This window comes from Rhinoderma darwinii, chromosome 13 (assembly GCF_050947455.1).
Source record: "Rhinoderma darwinii isolate aRhiDar2 chromosome 13, aRhiDar2.hap1, whole genome shotgun sequence".
Taxonomy (NCBI): domain Eukaryota; kingdom Metazoa; phylum Chordata; class Amphibia; order Anura; family Rhinodermatidae; genus Rhinoderma; species Rhinoderma darwinii.
The window spans coordinates 45,527,968-45,548,186 of record NC_134699.1 but is presented as its reverse complement, the minus strand read 5'-3'; the positions used below and the strand labels follow the sequence as shown (position 1 = coordinate 45,548,186).

The 20,219-nt window shown below is 40.8% G+C and overlaps 1 protein-coding gene across 2 annotated transcripts in view; it reads left to right on the top strand.

Annotated features, from left to right (window-relative positions):
- The window catches only part of WBP2 (WW domain binding protein 2), a 29,655-nt gene extending 10,477 nt beyond the window's left edge, over positions 1-19,178 (top strand). For both annotated transcript variants that reach the window (XM_075845857.1, XM_075845858.1), the window contains exons 3-8: positions 1,249-1,384; positions 3,901-3,993; positions 4,721-4,849; positions 5,875-6,000; positions 7,975-8,051; positions 17,820-19,178. In XM_075845857.1, coding sequence (XP_075701972.1) covers positions 1,249-1,384; positions 3,901-3,993; positions 4,721-4,849; positions 5,875-6,000; positions 7,975-8,051; positions 17,820-17,873 — 615 coding nt within the window. In that variant the 3' untranslated portion in view covers positions 17,874-19,178. The remainder of the gene's footprint in view (positions 1-1,248; positions 1,385-3,900; positions 3,994-4,720; positions 4,850-5,874; positions 6,001-7,974; positions 8,052-17,819) is intronic.
- Positions 19,179-20,219: the final 1,041 nt, after the last annotated feature.

Below are 20,219 nucleotides of genomic sequence, written 5' to 3'. Positions count from 1 at the left end.
ATATCCTTAAATTCATCAATGTTTACATCCCAGATAAAAAACACTTTAATGCAATTATACAGCTTAGTAGAGTTGGTTATTTTATTTTTAATAATATCTTACTGTTTATAATATTTTTGTTACTGTATTTTTAAACTTAAAGGGAATGTGTTGCCAGCAAAACATGTTTTTGTTTTTTTAATTAAACAATTAGTGTGTAGGTGATTAAACATTGTTCAAATTTTTTTTATTTTTTTCACGAGTCAGGAAATATTATAAATTAGATTCTAATTTATAATATTTCCCATTGCTGGTCACTAGATGGAGCTATTCCCAAAATTGCAGCATTGCATGTGGTAAAGCAACCACATTGCTTTTTGCTGCAAAATTGGGAAAAAATCACTCACTCTAGTGAGCTCTGAGAATCCCCCCCTCCTTTATCCTGGCTAGTGCCGGGATAAACGAGGGGATTGAACGGTCTAACCTCCTACACTGTGTGTCGCCATTTTTTGAGCTAGCACACAGTGTAGTAGGTTTACATACAGTAGTAAACACACACAAACACGAACATACATAGAAATCTCTTACCTGCTCCTGCCGCCGCGGCTCCCTCCGGCCCGTCCGCTCCGTCTGCTGCCACTGGTCCAAGTGCACAAGTCCGGAAGCCGCGACCGGAAGTAGTAATCTTACTGTCCGGCCGCGACTTCCGGTCCACAGGAAAATGGCGCCGGACGGCGCGCATTTCAAATTGGACTGTGTGGGAGCGGCGCATGCGCAGTTCCCACACAGACGGCGTACACAGAAGTGGATGGGACGGGACCCGTTCGCAGTCCCTACGGGACTGTGGCTGCCGTATTCCATGTCTGTATGTGTCGTTAATCGACACATACAGAAATGGAAAAAAAAATGGCAGCCCCCATAGGGAAGAAAAAGTGGAAAAAATTGAAAAAAGTAACACACAAACACACAAATAAATAAAAACGTTTTTAATAAAACACTAACATTAAACTGACATGAAATTTTTTTTTGTGGTGACACTGTTCCTTTAAAAGGACGCATCGGGCTAAACTGATCCACCGTGTTAAGCCATGTGCATGGCCAGAGCGGGTGAAGAATGATTCAGGAATTTATTTTTAACTTCTTTGAGTCCTAAACCGCCCCCCATGCCCTGCACAAGCCTTAACACGGTGGATCAGGTTTGCCCACGGTGTTCCTTTTAAAACCATAAGAACTGCAGCCTGTTAATAAAGAGTACCATTAAACCTGCAGGTAATATTTTCATCCAAAGGAAGGGTCCCTATGCAGTCATTCATGATGCCGTTCTATCTGATGAAAGATTGTGAAATCAAGCAACCTGTTTTCGGAGCTAACTTTATCAAGGGCACAGTGAGTGCAGAGCCTGGAGGTAAGATGCACATCATAACTAATTCTTTATAGCTCCAGTAAGTGAATATCAAGAATCATTGTCTGGCAGTTTTCTACACAGAGATACGGCCTTGCTTCCTTTGCACATGATCATTAAAAACTGAATTAAAGGGGTCATCCCCGGAGGAACATTCATCAACTATCCACAGGATCGGTCATTGATGACTGGGGGCCCAACCAATTGTTAAAATGGGGGTCCGAGCCCCTTGTTCCTCTTCACTTCAGGACCACAGTGAGGAAGAGTTTGAATGGATCGGTGATCATGCATGCGCCCTGCCCCTCCATTCAATGTCTACGCGGCTGACGGAAACAGCTGAGTACAGCGCTCTGTTTCCACCGGCCCCTAATACATATCCCAACTAAACAGACATATCGAAGTCCATTGACATGCGCAGATAACAAAACTTGGCTTCTGCTTATCTCTAGAACGAATGCTCTGGATGAATCACTTCGTTGGATAGACAGAGAGGCTTTTAATTGGACTAGATCGAAGTCCATAATTTTGGAAAGATGTTTGACCCTTCATAATGATTTTGATTGGCCTAATGCAACCTTTCTCCCCGATGACATCAACAGAAGTCTATAAATAGGGGAAGTTTGATGATAAGTGCAATCTTGTGTAGCGAAACATGTTGCGGCAGTCATATGGAATTTACTATTTGCTAAAGCGGACTGCAGCTGCTTATTTAGACAGTAATAAAAATCACTGTGAATTATGGCAGCGTAGTATTAATCAGACCTTTAAGTTTTTATCCTTTTAATAATTGTGTGTTCTTGTTATTAAATAAAGGTTATATTTTAATAAAACTATGCTACATAACGGGTAGTTTGGAAATTGGGCTTTTTTTGCCTCTTAGCAATTAGATAATATAAATGATTGGATGAATGCTCATTTCCAATTATTGGCCAGTGTAAACAGAGCAGCTAAGGCTACATTCACATGAACGTAGCCCACCTTAGACATGAAAAAGTGCAGTTTTCAATGTCCAAGGTGGACCTAGAGTCTATGGAGGGATAAAGAAACAATAGGAAGGTTCCTCCAGCTCACCTTTCGGACCCCAGCTGTTTAACCATTTGATTGCGGCATGATCAAAGGTAATTGCTCTCTTTGATCGCATCACAAAGGACATCTGGTGATGCGATCAAAGACAGGTGAATCCCTCTGCAGTAAGCCCTGGGGACCTACAAAGGACCCCAGGGCTGTCTGTTCCGTTTGCCTGCTGTTCGGGCACACCACATCATAGTGACACAGTGTAATGTATTAGCATACAGGAGTATGCTAATACATTATTAGTAAAAAATAAAGTTCTAAATAAAGTTATCCCTTAATGGAATTAAAAAAAAACAAGTAACAAAAAAATAAATTAAAAAAAAGTCCCAAAGTCATTATTTTGCATAAAATATATTTTATTGCCCCTACATTACATAAAAACAAAAAACCTACACATATTAGGTATCTACACGACCATAATAACCTGAAGAATTAATTTAATGGGTTATTTAGCAAGAAACGTGAACGGGATAAAAAAATAAACAAGAAAAACAATGCTGATCGCTTTTTCCTATATTCACTGTGGGGAAAAAAAGATATTATTTCTCTCCCATAAAACAAGGCACGTCAACAAAAAAATAAAAATGTTATGGCTGCTGAAAGGCAAAGAGGCATAAACAGAAAAAAATAGCTGCTCTTTTCAGGCCCGGTCATTAAGGGGTTAAGTTACATTATATATATTTTTTTTTTAAATGCCATTTCTAGTTCATAACATTGGGGGACACAGACCGTGGGTATACAATGTTGCTACTAGGAGGCTTAACACTATGAAATAAAAAAGTGATTCCTCCTACAGGATATATATACCCTGCCTACAGACACTGAGCTATTCAGTCTTAACTTCGTGTTGTAGGAGGCAGACACTTGCCGATAGCAGCAGAGTCTCTACCAAGAATTTTCTTTTTCATTTATTCTTCGCATCATGAAGACATAGGGTCACAAGGTCTCCATGAGTTCCGATTTGACGAGCGCACAGTGTCCTATGCAAATGCACTGTCGTTCATCCTGCCTATGAAGGCAAGCGGGCCTGCTCCTCTGTCACCCACCAGCTTTAGGATCACCTCTAACACCTCTCTCCTTCAGTGTCCCCTTGGTAAAGGCGGAAACACTGAAGGGGTGCTCCAGATGGTCAGTACATCTGGGAGATGGAGAGTTGGTTGAGTGTCACTTAACCCTTTGTGGATCCGGAATAAGCAAACTCATTTTTCCGGACGGTTGATAACCTGACGAACATTACTCAGTCCATTCTGAGCGCGAAGGGGTTAAATAACCTATCTATATGATTAAGTGGTAATACATATTTGCTTTTGGGTATTTTATCACTTTAATGTTTAGCCACAATGTACATTAAGCTCATGGCACTTTGCCAGTACAGAGCTTTGTAATCCAATTTACATGCAGGTGTCAAGACTGGGTACAGAGTTCTTTCTTTGCTTCATATGTAGGTGGCTGGGAAGGCTCTGCCACATTCAAGCTAATCTTTCCTTCTGGTGGAGCTATTGAGTTTGGTCAACACATGCTACAAATGGCCTCACAAGGTAAGTGCCGCATATTTAAAACCTACTGCATGATGTGCAGCTAGAATATGACTGCACTTGTAACGAATTGTATTAACAATGGGGATACCATATTCATTCTCTTCCTGACTTCTCTTCTTATCACATGAAAGAAAATACTTTTTAGAATAAATATATATATATATATATATATATATATATATATATACACATATATTCTTTTTAGAATAAATATATATATATATATATATATATATATACACACATATGTACCTATCTATAGCTCGAACAGCCCGCCATTCAGAAATATTATCATAGTATCATCGTATGTATAGCTGAAAAAAGAGTTATGTCCATTCAGTTCATCCTATTATTCTTCAATGTTAAAACAAGAGGAAGGCAAGATCCACATAAGGCTAAAGCCAATTTTCCTAATTTTAGGGAAAAATTCCTTCCCGACTCCAATTTGGCAATCAGAATAAATCCCTAGATCATCGACCAATTTACATTACAAGTCAGAGAACGATAGACATGAGATTTCATAGGATCCATTGACTCGCTAATGTCTGTGGTAACTAGCAGACTACCTTGCAGCTAAGCGGAAAAACGGATTGGACAGATTGAATTTTATCTTGTTCAGTCCTATTTTCTTCCCCTTGAGATAGCACCACTAGAGGTGTCTGGAGGGAGCACATCCCAGTAATAACATACCAGTAAATATGCCACTCTAATCTATTTTTGTTCATAGCTTCAAGAGGGGGACAACCATCTGATGTATTTCCATATATGCCCAATGGAGGATATGCCTATCCACCACTTGCAGCTAATGGGATCTATCCTATTCCCGCTGGCTATCCATTTCCCCCACCACCTACAGGTAAGATTTAATACTTGTAACCATTTTGTCAATGTACAATTTAGGCCAGTGCTGCACAACAACTTAAAGGCTGTAGAAACATTTGTTGCTTTTTTTTTTATTTTATTTTTTTTTAAATATATGTATTTTGTGACATTAAGCACTTTTCTAGTAAACTTATTAAAAATGTTGCTTTATTTCTGTTCTGCAGCAACTATGTATCCACTGTACATAGAAGCTTAAGAACAACGTCAGCCGAATCCATTCTTAAGCTGGACCGATGGCTCGGCTTACATTGGCTCCTGTGTGCCTCTGACTACTTATCTAACCTGAATACTTTTAATATCCAAGTTGAATTTATCAGTATTCCGGAGAGATGAAGTGTCAGAGGCACACAGGAGCAGATTTCAGCCAGGCCGTCAGTCCAGCTTACTGGCAGATTCGGTTGATATTGTCGCAGCTTTTTTGCATTGGATACTTAGAAGCTGCAAAACAGAAACTGACATTTTTATAATAAGCTAAAATCGTTCATAACTCCGTCAAAAATGATAGTTTTTCTAAATAAAAACCACTGCTGTAATCTACATTGAAGCGCCGATCACATTATGTAGAAGATAGGCCACTTATAATGTGGTGACAGAGACTCTTTAAATATAATTCAAAGCAACATGGTAACGTGTAGACCTAAATAAGCCTTTCAAAATATACAATTTATGACAAAAGAAGTGTCGTACATCGTAACAAATGCAGATTTGTATTTATATATTTTTTTTCTCATATTGATTCACGGTCACATAGCACTTTGTAAGTTATTGAGCAGAAGCATGGCAGCGGAGTCCTAGTACACACATTTTTGCCAGGACCTACCTTCGCCCCATACAGACTAACCCCAAACCCTCTGTTTACATCCCTTATAAGTAAATCAAATCTAATAATTGGACTTGACTATCATTGGGGAAAAGGAAAATTGTTTTCTTCAGTGTCTTATATTGCACACAATAATGCACTATGTTCTGATCTTATGTCTTTCATAAATTGTGTTACAGACTTTTACCCTGGGCCTTCTATGCAGGACAGTTCTATGACCTACATGCATCCTCCTCCTCCTCCATACCCGGGAACCATGGGACCGCCGGCTGCTTGTGCTCCTGATTTGCCTTCTACTCCAGCAGGTGGGAGTTCACACGTATCATTTTATTTACATTTTGGCCACTTTGGTAATTTGCTGCAGGAAAACAATGGCAATAAAAAATAAAAAAAATCTTATGTGCAAAAATAATTTTTGTTTTATTGTATCTATAACGAAAAATGAAGCAACTTTGCTAACAGTCTCGATTAAAATATCCTACCGTTTTACTTCTTGCTAACCTACCGAATGTAGGGGACAGATGGAAGGGACTTTGACTGCATGATCACACTTTACAGAGTGTTTTTGTAGTCTGTTACCATGAAGAGATATAGATCTGCACAGCGGCGTAGCTACCACTGTAGCAGCCATAGCAGGGGCCACAGCCCCCTCATACCAGGTGGCGCCACTAGCAGCCGCTATGGCTCCTACAGCTCTTTGTTGAATCATGTCACAAAGATCTTCTGTTTTAAAGGCACAAATGGGTCTCCGTACTAGAACAATTTACCTAAGTGGCTGCTTTGTGTGTATGTCAAAATATATTGCTGTAACCATGGTGTAGATCATAAAGACATTTATGTGGATAAAATAGAAATTGACCAAATAAAGTTTATTGCCGTACAGCAAATATCATAAACCAAGCATAATATAAATATTTAGCATGTCATAAATAACGTCAGTTAAAAGCAACAAAACAAAGTAGGACAATGTGTCTGTGAAGTCATATAAGAGTAAGGGTATGTTCACACTGAGTTATTTGCAGGCAGAAAGTTCTGCCTCAAAATTCCGTCTGGATGCCATTGAGCGTCACTGGCAAAAAAATGCTGCATAATACGCTTTCTCTGCCTCCCATTGATGTCAATGGGAGGTCAGAGACGTAAACGCCCGACGATGGGGCATGTCGCTTTTCCCCGCGAGATGGTTTTTCCGCTCACGGGGAAAAATCGCCTCCGCCTCCCATTGAAATCAATGGGAGGCATTTTCGGCCGTTTTTTGGCACGTTTCCGCGTAAAAAAACAGTGAACTGGCTCTAAGGGCTCATTCACACTAGCGTGATTCTCGTCCGTGTGCTGTGCGTTGAAATAACGCACAGCACACGGACCTATTGATTTCAATGGGGCTATTTACACACGCGTGAGTTTTTAACTCTAAAATCTAAACATTTTTGGGTGGAGAAAAAGGTAAACTCCTCCTGTAGGTCCGGGAAGGGTTTAATGCCGGAGTCAGAATATAAGTGGAAAATGTACCGACACCATGCTTATTCCAGGGGAGGTAAAAAGAGAGCTGCATTCGCTTCAGGAAGGCTCTACAGTGCCACAGGGTTGTGGGCCTAGTCAAACCGGTAGAGTAGAATAGTGACTGAGCTGTAGGCCAAACCTAGAAGGCCTGACATAAGGTTGGATGGTTCTGCAAATTTGACTAAATATATATTTCTTTGAAATTCATATACCAAAAAGAGATGTAGGGGTCAAGAAAAATGATCTAAAGGATTTACATGACCATATTATGATCAAAGTAATAAAGTAATGACACAGGCTCTGTTGGGGTGGATGTGTTGCGGTGGGCTGGTTCCCGCGGATGCCTCCATTCCTGATTTAGGTTTTTCTTTTTCAAATTTACTGGGGTGGGGTATTGCTTACAATTTACAACAAATGTGAGTATTTCATCTGCATTGTTTCCTTCATAAGCAGAACGAGATAAAAAATTGAAAGTTATTTCGTTTTACTTTCTTTCCCCCCCTTCTCTCCCTTCCCCGCACCCCCCACCCCCCCCCCCCAATCTATTTTATCCTGCTTGGCCAGTTACGTCAATTTCTTGATGTGTAATTTGTGTTTTTAATGGACATCTAACTGATCCTCTGGACTGCTGATTGTATTACATTGTTCCCGTTCCCTTCATTCCTTCTGTTTTCCACACAAACGTAATTGTTTGGAAAAAATGTTCAATAAAAGGAAGTTTAAAAAAAAAAAAGTAATGACACATGTTCCAATTCTGACTTCTGCTTTTACGTGTTGTATAGCTGAAGCCAAGGCTGCAGAAGCGTCTGCCAGTGGTTACAGCAGTCAGCCCAACCCTCCCCATGTTTACATGCCACCGGTAAGTCATTGACCTAAAGGATCCCCCCCCCCTAAGTAAACAGATTAACCAATATTAATACAGTGTTGTACTATTCTCAAAATAATCCCATACATTCAAAGATATTTTGCTACCTTTGATCAATTATACCATGGATCATGGCAAGACTACTACTTTGATATGCTTTATTGGGCTATATGGATGTCATAGAGTTAAATCACCAGGATAGCCAGGGTGGATTGCAATTGCAGAGTGCAGCTCAGGAGGACACCACGTATTCTATCTCAATGGGCACTGGCAACATTCCCCCAACAATAACACCTGATTTCTAGTGGGCCTGAATCTTGAATATAGGCTGTTTTAAAGAGAATTTCCTTTAAAAAAAAAAATTCAAAATGCGCCACATATTAGTAAATCAGAAGGTGCAGCAGCAGCAAAGTTTGGTATTTGTTTATCTAAACGTAGACATATTGGACACTTCTCTTTTTTTTCTTGTGCCAGCTATTTTTGTCACCTCTAAATTAGCATCTCAGAAACTGATGTCATTCTGTGAGCTCTTTCAATACCTAGCAAAGTGACAGTTAAATCATCAGTTTCTGAGAGGCTAACACAAAGGTGACAAAGAGTGTGGCGGCACTTCCTGCTGACACTCTTGCCAAAAAAATTACTCTCGCAACAACACACAAATATTACAATATCTCTTTAAGGCTCTGTTTAAATCACGTTTCAGCCCTACGTTTGATAAATACACGGCAGGAAAAGCTCCCGGCATATACAACAAACATATTCATTGGTCTCCGTTCACCCAACAGACCATATACCGCGTAGTATATAGTTGTTTTTTTTAACATCAGAGCCTAAGGCCAACTTATAACACTGTAATCCTATATAGTCGCATACGTCAGAGCCTTCCATCAGAGATAAATATCGAGTAATACTCTTGACATGTATGTCTGACAGAAGGCTCAAGTGTGATGTGAGCAGAGACTAAAGACCCTTTTAGATGGGCCATTGATCAGGAAAACGAGCGTTCACATGACAGGGCAACGATCAGCTTGTTTATCGGCTGATCGTATTGTTAATGCAGCACAGTATATTATCGTTGTTTGCAGCACATCTCCCTGTGTAAACGTGATGGAAATGCATGGGGACGAGCGATCGTAGTACCCATACATATCTCCTTGTGAAAGGAGCAAATGGAGCGCCAATCAACGAGCTGTCTCGTTGATTGGCGGTTGTTTTTACTGCCAATATTGGCCAGTGTAAAAGGACCCTTAACCCCTTCCCGTCGCAGCCACTTTTGGACTAAATGACCGAGCCCCATTTTTAAAATCTGCGTCCGTTTATAAAGTAATAACTTTGGAATGCTTTCACCTAGCCAAGCGATACTGAGACTCTTTTCTTGTGACAAATTGTACTTTATGTCAGGGGTAAAATGTGGTCGATAAATTCATTGCTTATTTGTGAAAAACACAAACATTTTGAGAAAAATTGCTAAAATTTGCATTTTTCTAAATTAGAATATAACTGCTTGTAAGACAGATAGTAATACCACACAAAATAGTTGCTAGTTTACATATGTCTACTTTATGTTGGCATCATTTTTTGAACATCATTTTATTTTTCTAGGACGTTACAAAGCTTAGAAGTTTAGCAGCAATTTTCAAGAAAATTTCAAAAGCCTATTTTTATAGGGTTCAGTTCTGAAGTAGCTTTGAGGGGCCTATATTTTGGAGAAACCCCCATAAAACACCCAATTTTAAAAGCTGCACCCCTCAAAGTATTCAAAACCGCATTTAGAAAGTTTCTTAACCATTTAGGCATTTCACAGAAATGTAAGCAAAGTGGAGGTGAAATTTACAAATTTCATTTATTTTTATTTTTTTTGCAGAAATTCAGTTTGAATCCATTCTTTCTGTAACACAGAAGATTTTACCAGAGAAACGCAACTAAATATTTAATGCCCATATTCTGCGGTTTTTAGAAATATCCCACATGTGACCCTAGTGTTCTTATGGACTGAAACACAGACCTTAGAAGCAAAGGGACACCTAGTGGATTTTGGGGCCTTCTTTTTATTAGATTATATTTTAGGCACCATGTCAGGTTAGAAGACTACTTGTGGTGCCAAAACAAAGGTAACACCTCAAAAAAGACCCCGTTTTGGAAACGACACCCCACAAGGAATTAATCTAGGGGTGCAGTGAGCATTTTGACCCCACAGGTGTTCCATAGATTTTATTAGAATTGAGCAGTGAAAATGAAAAATATTATTTTTTTCCACTAAGACGTAGCTTTAACTCAAATGTTTCATTTGATCATCAAGTAAAGGAGAAAAAGCACCCCAACATTTGTAAAGCAATTTCTACAGAGTACGGAAATACCCCATATGTGGTAATAAACTACCATATGAATATACAGCAGGGCTCAGAAGGGAAGGCGTGCCATTTTGCTTTTGGAGCGCAGATTTTGCTGGATTGGCTTCTCGGCACCATGTCACTTTTGCAAAGGCCCTAAGGTACCAGTACAGTAGAAACTCCCCAAAAGTGACTCCATTTGGAAAACTACACCCATTGTGGAATTCATCTAGGGGTGTAGTGAGAATTTTGAAACCACAGGTGTCTCAGATTTTTTTTATAAATGGGCAGTGAAAATGAAAAATTAACTTTTTTTTTCAATAAGACGTAGCTGTAGTTCAAAGTTTTTCATTTTCTAAACAAATAATGGAAAAAAGGCACCCCAACATTTGTAAAGCAACTTCTTCAGAGTAGGGGAAATACCTCATATGTGGTCCTAACCTGCTGTTTGGATACACAGCAGGACTCCGAAGGGAAGGAGCACCATTTTCATTTGGAGCGCAGATTTTGCTGGATTGATACCTGGGCGCCATGTTGCATTTACAGAGCTCCTGAGGTACCACTACAGTAAAAACCCCTGAAATGTGACTCCATTTGGTAAACTGCACCCCTTGAGGAATTAATCTAGGGGTGTAGTGAGCATTTTGACCCCACAGGTTTTTGCTGAATTTATTAGAATTGGGATGTGAAAATAAAAGAATATATATAATTTTTTTCCAAAAAGATGTAGTTCTAGCTCAAAATGTAGCATTTTTACAAGAACTATAGGAGAAAAGCACCTTAACATTTGTAAAGCATTTTCTCCCGAGTACAGCAATACCCCATATGCGATCGCAAAATGCTGTTTGGACACATGGCAGGACTCCGAAAAGAAGGAGCGCCATGTGACTTTTTGAGCACATATTTAGCTCACTTGGTTTCTAAGCGCCTTGTCGCATGTGCAAAGCTTTCTTAGGTACTACTAGTACAGAATAAATTCCCCAATGTGACCCCATTTTCGAGACTTAACCCCTCAAGGAGTTAAATTTGAGTTCTAGTGAATATTTTGACCCCACAAGTGTGTTTTATCGATTTTATTACAATTGGGCCAATTTAAATCTACATTTTTTCTAATGTGTAGTTTTAGCTCAACATTTTTACAAGGAATACAGGAGAAAGGACACCCTAAAACTTGTCACGCAATTTCTCCCGAGTAAGGCAATACACTACATGTGGTTGTAAACTGCTATATGGACACACATCGAGGCTCTAAAGGGAAGGAGCGCCATTTGGTTTTTGGCATGGAGATTTTACAACATTCGTTTTCTGACACCATGTTGCATTGGGCTGAGGTACCAGTACAGTGGAGACCCCCAAAAAACGACTCCATTTTGGAAACCACATCCCTCATGGAATTCATCTAGAAGTGTAGCGAGCATTTTGACCCCCACAAGTGTTTTGCAAAAATTTGTACACAAGATGTTACAGATTAAAAATTGCCATTTTCCACAGATATGCCAGTTCAGTGCCCAATGTGTTGTGCCCAGCTTGTTTCACTGGAGACACACACCCCATAAATTGTTAAGCGGGTTCTCCAGAGTTCAGTAGTACCCCATTTGTGGTCATAAATTGCTGTTTGGGCACACCGCCAAGCTCAGAAGGACTGCCATTTTGCTTTTAGAGCGCAGATTTTACTTGGTAGTAGTAGTACGGTTTGGGGTTTTACTGGTATTTCAGCTTATAATGTGGGGGCATAGGTAAACTGTGCGGAGTACATCTGGGCATATGTAAGCTGTGCGGAGTACATCAGGGCACATATAAGTTGGGCTGAGTACATTAGGGTATAATAGGATGATGTAGTAATGGGGTGAATGAATAATAAAATTAATTATCCATGGATTGGTGTGGTCGCTTTGAACCAATCCTTTATGCACAGGCCGGGTTTTTAGGGTATTATGCAAATATCTGCGCTCCAATTTTACCTAATCTTTGGCTTTTTCACTAGGCCTATAAGCAGCACAAGGCCCTAAAGTTTCCTCATCTCCGCTGCATCTACAGGGTCCACCTGTGGTGTCTAGCAAATAACTTAGTGGGGTTTTTAGTGAAAAACTACTGGACCTAAAAAATTAGTCTGGGCCATCATTGTCTGTTGAGAGTCATAGCGTGTTATTTTTCCAGTGAGGGTGCGTTATTTCTGGAAGGAGCTGTAATTTTTATTGGTTCCATTTTTGGGTACATGCGATTTTATTTTTTTCTATTTTATTTTTTATTTTTTTATCACTATTCCTTTTTTTGGGGAGATGAAGAAACCAAAAAACAGCAATTCTAGCACGGTTTTGTTTTTTATTTTTTACAGTTTTTTCACCGTGCAGTATATACAACATGTTAACCTTATTCTGTGGGTCGATACGATTGCAGCGATACCAAATTTATATTGTTTTTTTTTTTACGTTTTACTACTTTCCCACAATAAAAATACTCTGTTCTACAAAAATCATGTTCTACAAAAATAGTGTCGCCATTTTCTCACAGCCATAACTTTTTTCTTTTTCAGTTCATATCGCTGTGGGAGGTCTTGTTTTTTGCGTGTTGAACTGTAGTTTCTATTGTTACCATTTTGGGGTACTTGCGATTTTCTGATCAATTTATACATTTATTTTGAGACAAGCTGACCAAAAAAAGAAATGCTGTCATTGTTTCTTTTTGTTTTTTATTGTTATTTTGTTTTTACGGTGTTCACCGTGCGGTAGTTCAGGCTGTTCCGAACGCGGCGATACCTATTATGTATATTTTTTTCCAATTAAAAAAGGACTTAATCAGGGAAATCGGGCGATTTTATTGTTTTGATTAGTTAAAACTTTTTAGTTTTATTTTTTTTAAACTTTTTTTTTTTAAACTTTTTTCACTTTTTTTCTATTTATTTTTTTACACTTACCTGGGCACTTGAAGATCTGATCTTCTGAACCCCGATACAATACACTGCACTACTTATGTAGTGCAGTGTATTGTAACTGTCATTTTTCAACTGACCTGACCTTTTCCGTACCTGGTTTACCATGAAGCCGTTCCTAGGCTTCCTGGTTTCCATAGCAACCATCAGCACCCGCGATCTGTCGCACGGGGGTCCGGTGGAGTACAGAGGGAGCCCTCTCCCTTCGTCAACCACTTAGATGCGGCAGTCGCTATTGACTGACGCATTTAAGGGCTTAAATGGCGGCGAATGTGATCGCCGCCGTTGCAGTGGGATGTCCGCTATATATTACAGCTGACATCCGCTGAAAATGAAGCGAGCACAGCTCCTTTGCCCGCTTCGTCTACAGGGTGTGACTGTACACCCTATTGCGGGGATGTATTGTTAATCAGGACGTACAGTCACGCCCATTTGTGGGAAGTGTTTAAGGTGGTAGTAAACGGCCTGACGTGGGCCGTGTAAGCGAGTGCCGATCAACAAGACAGCTTGTTTATCGGCGCTCGTTTGCTCCTTTCTTAAGGAACTGGTATGGGGACGAGCTCTCGTTACTCCGATCGCTCGTCCGCATGCATTTTTATCATGTCGGCAGCACCTCTCCCTGTTTACACAGGAAGATGTGCTGCCGACAACGATAATAGTTTAGACATTTAAAACGATCCAATCAGCCGATGATCGTTGCCCTGTTTACACAGGGCAATTCTCAAGAACGAGCGTTCTATGAACGCTTGTTTGCCTGATAATTGGCCGGTGTAAAAGGGTCTTTAGTAAATAAAGCAGAATTACCAAACCAGCTGATGCAGCGCTCCAAATCTCCAGCATAGATTTAAAAGATAACATGATGTCTGCCTGTAGCCACCCTAGAGGGAGCTTAACTTACTGCAAACTTGATAATAGCACAGTGCTGTAAGCTTCTCAGCTACCTCATGTGGAGGCTGCAGATTACGATCATGTTGTCTTTTAAAGGGCATCTGTCAGTAGCTTTGACCCCTTAAAACTTCTGACAGATGGCGGAGAGAGCAGCGCATTATACCTTGGATGACAGTCATGCAGGTTGCGTGATCGAGAAATCTATGTTTTAATGATCTGCTCTGAGTGATGGCTCTAGTGGTGTCATGATTGGATGCCAGAGCTGTGAGTCAGAAGGGAGTGGATGGGTAGTGTTCAGTGAAGAGAGCCCGGAGTAATACACATGAAGGGGCCACGTCTTTAGCTCTAACGATTGCAAAGTATGGTTACTCTCCTATCCCTGTCCTGTGTATAGCGCTGTCAGCCGTTTTAAAGGGGTCAAAACTGCTGACTCCCTTTTAAAGGCTATGTAAACATTTGAAAGGCAATTGTTTTTTAATAATAAAAAGGTCAGACAGTGTGACTTGTACAACTTTCTAAATAGTTTTTTATAAAAAATTAGTTTTACTTTCTGAGATATAGCTGCTCTGTATTCTTTATACACAGCAGCTATATTTTTTGCGAAATCCTTCTTCCGTCTGGTCCGCGGGACTGACTGGTTCAGTGAAAGCGGGTCGACACGCAGGACCCACCTGTAATCTATTATATCGATGTTCATAACCCACTGACACTGAACCCGTCAGGTTCGCGGGACTGACTGATTCAGGTCATAGCGAACTATACAGTTTTTGATCACCTTGCTTTCCAAAAAAAGGAATAAGAAGTGATCAAAAAGTCGCATGTACAAAATGGTACGAATGAAATCTACAGATTGTCCCACAAAAAATAAGCCCTCACACATCTTTGTTGGCGGAAAAAAAGTTTTGGCTCTCAGAAAATGGCGACAAAAATGGTGCAGAGTGTGTTCCAAAGGGGGGATAAAATCGGGCACCATTTATCAGAGCGACACTGGCCACATATGTTCGGATTATTATTTATTTACCCCATTATTATGCCTTGATGTACTCCGCACAGCTTACATTTGCCCCCGCATTGTAAACTGAAACAGAAAAAACCCCAAACAGAACTACTACCATCAAAATCCGTGTTCCAAAATCCAAAAGGCGTTTGTTCCCTCCCTTCTGAGCCCTACAGTGTGCCCAAACAGCAGTTTATGACACATATATTTTATTACCGTACCTGGGAGAACCGGCTTAACAGTTTATGAGGTATTTGTCTTCAGTGGCACAAAGTGGGCATAACAAATTGTGCATTAAAATGGCATATCAGTGGAAAATTGCAATTTTAACTGCGCATTAATTTCTAATGAAAAAACACCTGTGGGGTCAAAATGCTTACTACACCCCTTAAAATGCCTGAAGGCGTGTAGTTTCCAAAATAGGGGTCACTACTTGGGGGTTTGTTTTACTATTTGACATTTGAGCCCTGCAATTGTGAGCCAATACTGCGAAAACCATCCACATAAGCCTCAAATGCGCATTGGTGCTCTTTCACTCCTAAGACCTGTCGGTCATATGTCCATGCAAATGATAAATGCCTTGTGGGGTGTAGTTTCCAAAATTGGGTCACTTCTTGGGGCTTTCCACTGTACTCTGGTACCTCAGGGGTTTTGCAAATGAAACATGGCGTCCGAACACCAATCCAGCAAAATCTTTGCTCCAAATGTCGCTCCTTCCCTTCTGAGCCCTGCCATGTGCCCAAACGGCAGTTTAGGGCCACGTATGGGATATTGCCGTACTTGGGAGAAAAAACAGCACACAATTTGTTACACAATTTCTTCCATTACTCCTTATGAAAATAAAAAATTGGAACACCTGTGGGGTCAAATTGCTCAAAAGGGTGTAGTCTCCAAAATGGAGTCACTTTAAAGGGGTTTCCCCTGTACTGGTACCTCAGGGGCTCTGCAAGTGCGACATGGCCCCCAAAAATCAATCCAGCAAAATCTGCATGCCAAATAGCGCTCCTTCCTTTCTAAGCCCCGCCGTGTGTCCAATGGGGAATTGCCATACTCGAGAGAAATTGCAACTCTTGGGGTGCTTTTTCTCTTTTAATCCTTTGTGGAAATGAAAAAAGTATACATTTTATTGAAAACATTTTGAATTTATTTTCACGGCTCTATTCAGATGAATTTAGCAAAAACCCTGTGGGGTCAAAATGTTCACTGTACACCTGGATGAATTCCTTGACTGACTGGTGTAGTTTCCTAAATGGAGTCACTTTTGGGGGGTGTCCACCGTTTTGGTCCCTCAGTGTCATGGCAAAGGCGAAACTTCATTCCAGCAAAATTTGAGCTTCAACTGCCAAATTGCACTTCTTCCTCCCTGAGCCCTGCCGTGTGTCCAAACAGCAGTTTATGACCACATATGGGGTATTCTCTTACTCAGGAGATATTCCTTTACAAATTGCTGGGGTGCTTTTTCTCCCTTGTTTCTTGTAAAAATGTAAAATTTCCGTTTTTTTCAGGAAAAAAAATTTGGGATTTTCATTTTTGCAGCCGAATTCCAATAAATTCAGCAAAAAACCTGTGGTGTCAAAATGCTCACTATACCCCTAGATAAATTCTTTGAGGGGTGTAGTTTCCCTTATGGGGTCACTTTTGGGGGGTTTCCACTGTTTTGACAGCACAAGACTTCTTCAATCCTGACATGGTGCCTAAAATATATTCTACTAAAAAGGAGGCCCCAAAATCTACTAGGTGCTCCTTTTGCTTCTGCAGCCTATGTCTCAGTCCATTAGCACACTAGGGCCACATGTGGGATATTTCTAAAAACTGCAGAATCTGTGCAATAATTATTGAGTTGCCTTTCTCTGGATAAACCTTCTGTGTTACGGGAAAAAATTGATTAAAAATTAATCTATGCAAAAAAAATGAAATTTGTAATTATTACCTTTTGCATTGCTTAAATTCCTGTGAAACGCCTAAAGGGTTAATAAACTTTCTAAATACTGTTTTGAATACTTTGAGGGGTGAAGCTTTCAAACGGGTGATCTATGGGGACTTTCTAATATATAGGGACCTTAAAACCACTTCGGAACTGAAGTGCTCCCTAAAAAATGGTTTTCGAAAATGGGAGAAATTGCTGCCTTGTAATGTCCTAGAGAAATAAAAGAACATTAAAAAAGTGATGCAAACATAAATAGACCTATGGGAAATGTTAACTAGTAACTAATTTTAGGGGTATTATTATCTGTCTTACAAACAGATACATTTAAATTTAGAAGAATGCTGGCTTTTGCAAATTTTCTCTAAATTTTGGTGTTTTTCAAAAATAAACACAATGTATGGACCAAATTTTACCACTAACGTAAAGTAGGATGTGTCACGAGAGAACAGTCTCCTAATCGATTGGATAAATAAAAGCATTCCAAAGTTTTTACTACTTAAGGAAACACATCAGATTTGTCTGTCTCCACGAGAATTATATTTGAGGCATTCATGTTAAGCACTGCTCTCATCATATCAATCATATCCTTAGAATAGGCATGAAGATGATCACTGACCACTGAATCGTTGTTGCATCAGTAAAGTTCTAAAAGTCATTACAACAAAGTTATGTTATTCATGTTTTCTTGCAGGACCACCCTCCTCCACCTCCTTATTACCCCCCAGATGACAAGAAAAACCAGTAAGAAGCCCTTTCTGAGAAACGACTGCCAGTCAACATGTTGAGAACTAGATCTTCTATAGACCCTGGAAACTGCTCTCTTTCATAGGACGTTATTAATACGTTGCAGTGTGTCTGGTATTCGACACTGTGGCACTTCTGAGTTATACTATAGCTGACAAGTCTGAATGCATCTTTCTTTATAAAGCATGCCCTAATGCTAATCCCTGAAGCTGATTGCTGTGCATATGCAAATAAGTTAAACAAAGCTAATTTATTTTGAAAGACCTAATAATGTCGTAGATATATATTGTGCATAATCTATTAAATTAAAGGGAACCTGTCACCAGCATTTCCCCTATTGAACTCTACTCAAGCCTCGCTGGCCCCTGCTATCAAAAGTTCATTGCTGTTATCCCCTCTCCTAAACTACTCCTCCGACATTAAATAACGGTCTGCAAACATTTTGCTCCTTTTATGGTAATAATAAGTCAATTGTTCCTCTTCTTATGCCCGCCCACCGCTGAAAACTGGCCCGCCCTGAATGCCAAATTCTCCTCTGAGATAGCGTGCATTCACCCGTCATGTATGGTCCGACACCGTCTCCTGCATGCACCGCTATGGTGTCCCGTTGTAAGCACGCATTGGAACATTGATGCGCAAGTGCAGGATTTTGTGTGTGCTGGGGGGAGGTGAAGACCTATCAATCAAAAATAAGGAAGCGGGGTTAACTCTGAAAGGCTTGAAGCATGAAGATATGACTCTTTTATTCTCATTAGCATACGGCTTGGGAGCACTAAGACACTGAGTTCTTACCCATCATGCACACGATCGTTGTGCCACTCGGGCTGTTTTTAACAGCATTCGAGTGGCACCCGATAGTCTTCATGGACCCATTCACTTTAGCGGGTAAATTGGGTCCGTGAAAACTGACCCGATTCTCCGATCCGAGGAAAGATAGGACATGTTGTGTGCGTGAGGCTTAAAGGTATAGAGCCTACTTAGAAGATATTTATAGGTTACATAAAAGTTATTTTTCACACACTTCCACCAGGTATTGCTGGTTTAATAGGTGAAATGCTGGTGACAGGTTCCCTTTAAAGTGAAGATTTATTACTGGCTTCTGATGGTCTTCTGTGGATTTTGATTCCAGATTAACCTTATTTACATTCCCATAGAGACTAGTGCATAGAAATGCAGTATCATTTGTTTTCAAAATTGCAAAATATTTAGGTGCTGAACACCTATTTCTAATTTAAGAATATCCATACAATGAAGCTCAAAGGATTATTACTATATAGACCATACTCATGGTAAAAGGAGAACCTCATCAATTCTATTGTCTTGGCTTTGTGGGTATGTGGACCCACTAAGCCGCTCCATAGCGGAGTAGCAGCTGGCCAAACTACAGCCAATGAAATTCTTTAGAACTAGAGTGCCTGTATAAAAGTTCTGACACAGAGGATGAACTCGACTCCAACACTGGACTTCACTCAGGATCAAACACAATTACTGGATATGGCATACAGGAAACCGGATACAACTAAGGGACCATTTGCTAAACGAACATGGGCAGACAACAATGCTCAGGCAAGGAGGAAGAGGGCAGAGTACCTTTTATAGTACAGGGTGAGATGGGGATTGGGTAGGGAACAATTGACTGGTGCGCGTGCTGGCCCTTTAAGGCTGGGGACGAGCGCGCGCACCCTAGAGATAATAGCAGAAGAGTGTAACTGCGTGTGCTGGCGTCTCCTGGGAGGGAGACGCTGGCAAGCTTTCAGTGTCCTTTGGCTGCCGGTGAATACAGGCATGGTATAGGACAGGGGTCTCAAGCACGCGGCCCGCGGGCCGCATGCGGCCCCTGGGGCTGTCATCTGCGGCCTGCGGGACACAGCCGCTAGTATCGGCTCTGCTCCGAGACTCTGGAATTCCCTGACATCGCTGTCCACATATGAACAACGATGTCTGGGGCTTCCCCAGAGCCGAAGTCCCGAGCAGAGCTATGGTGTCGGCTCTGCTCCGGGACTCTGTGGAATTCCCTGACATCGCTGTCCACATATGAACAGCGATGTCTGGGGCTTCCCCAGAGCCGGAGTCCCGAGCAGAGCGCTGGTGTCGGCTCTGCTCCGGGACTCTGTGGAATTCCCTGACATCGCTGCCCATATATGGACAGTGTGTCAGGGTCTTGCCCAGAGCGGAGCAGAGCGCTGGTGTCGGCTCTGCTCCTGGACTCTGTGGAATTCCCTGACATCGCTGTCCACATATCAACAGCGATGTCTGGGGCTTCCCCAGAGCCGGAGTCCCGAGCAGAGCGCTGGTGTCGGCTCTGCTCCGGGACTCTGTGGAATTCCCTGACATCGCTGCCCATATA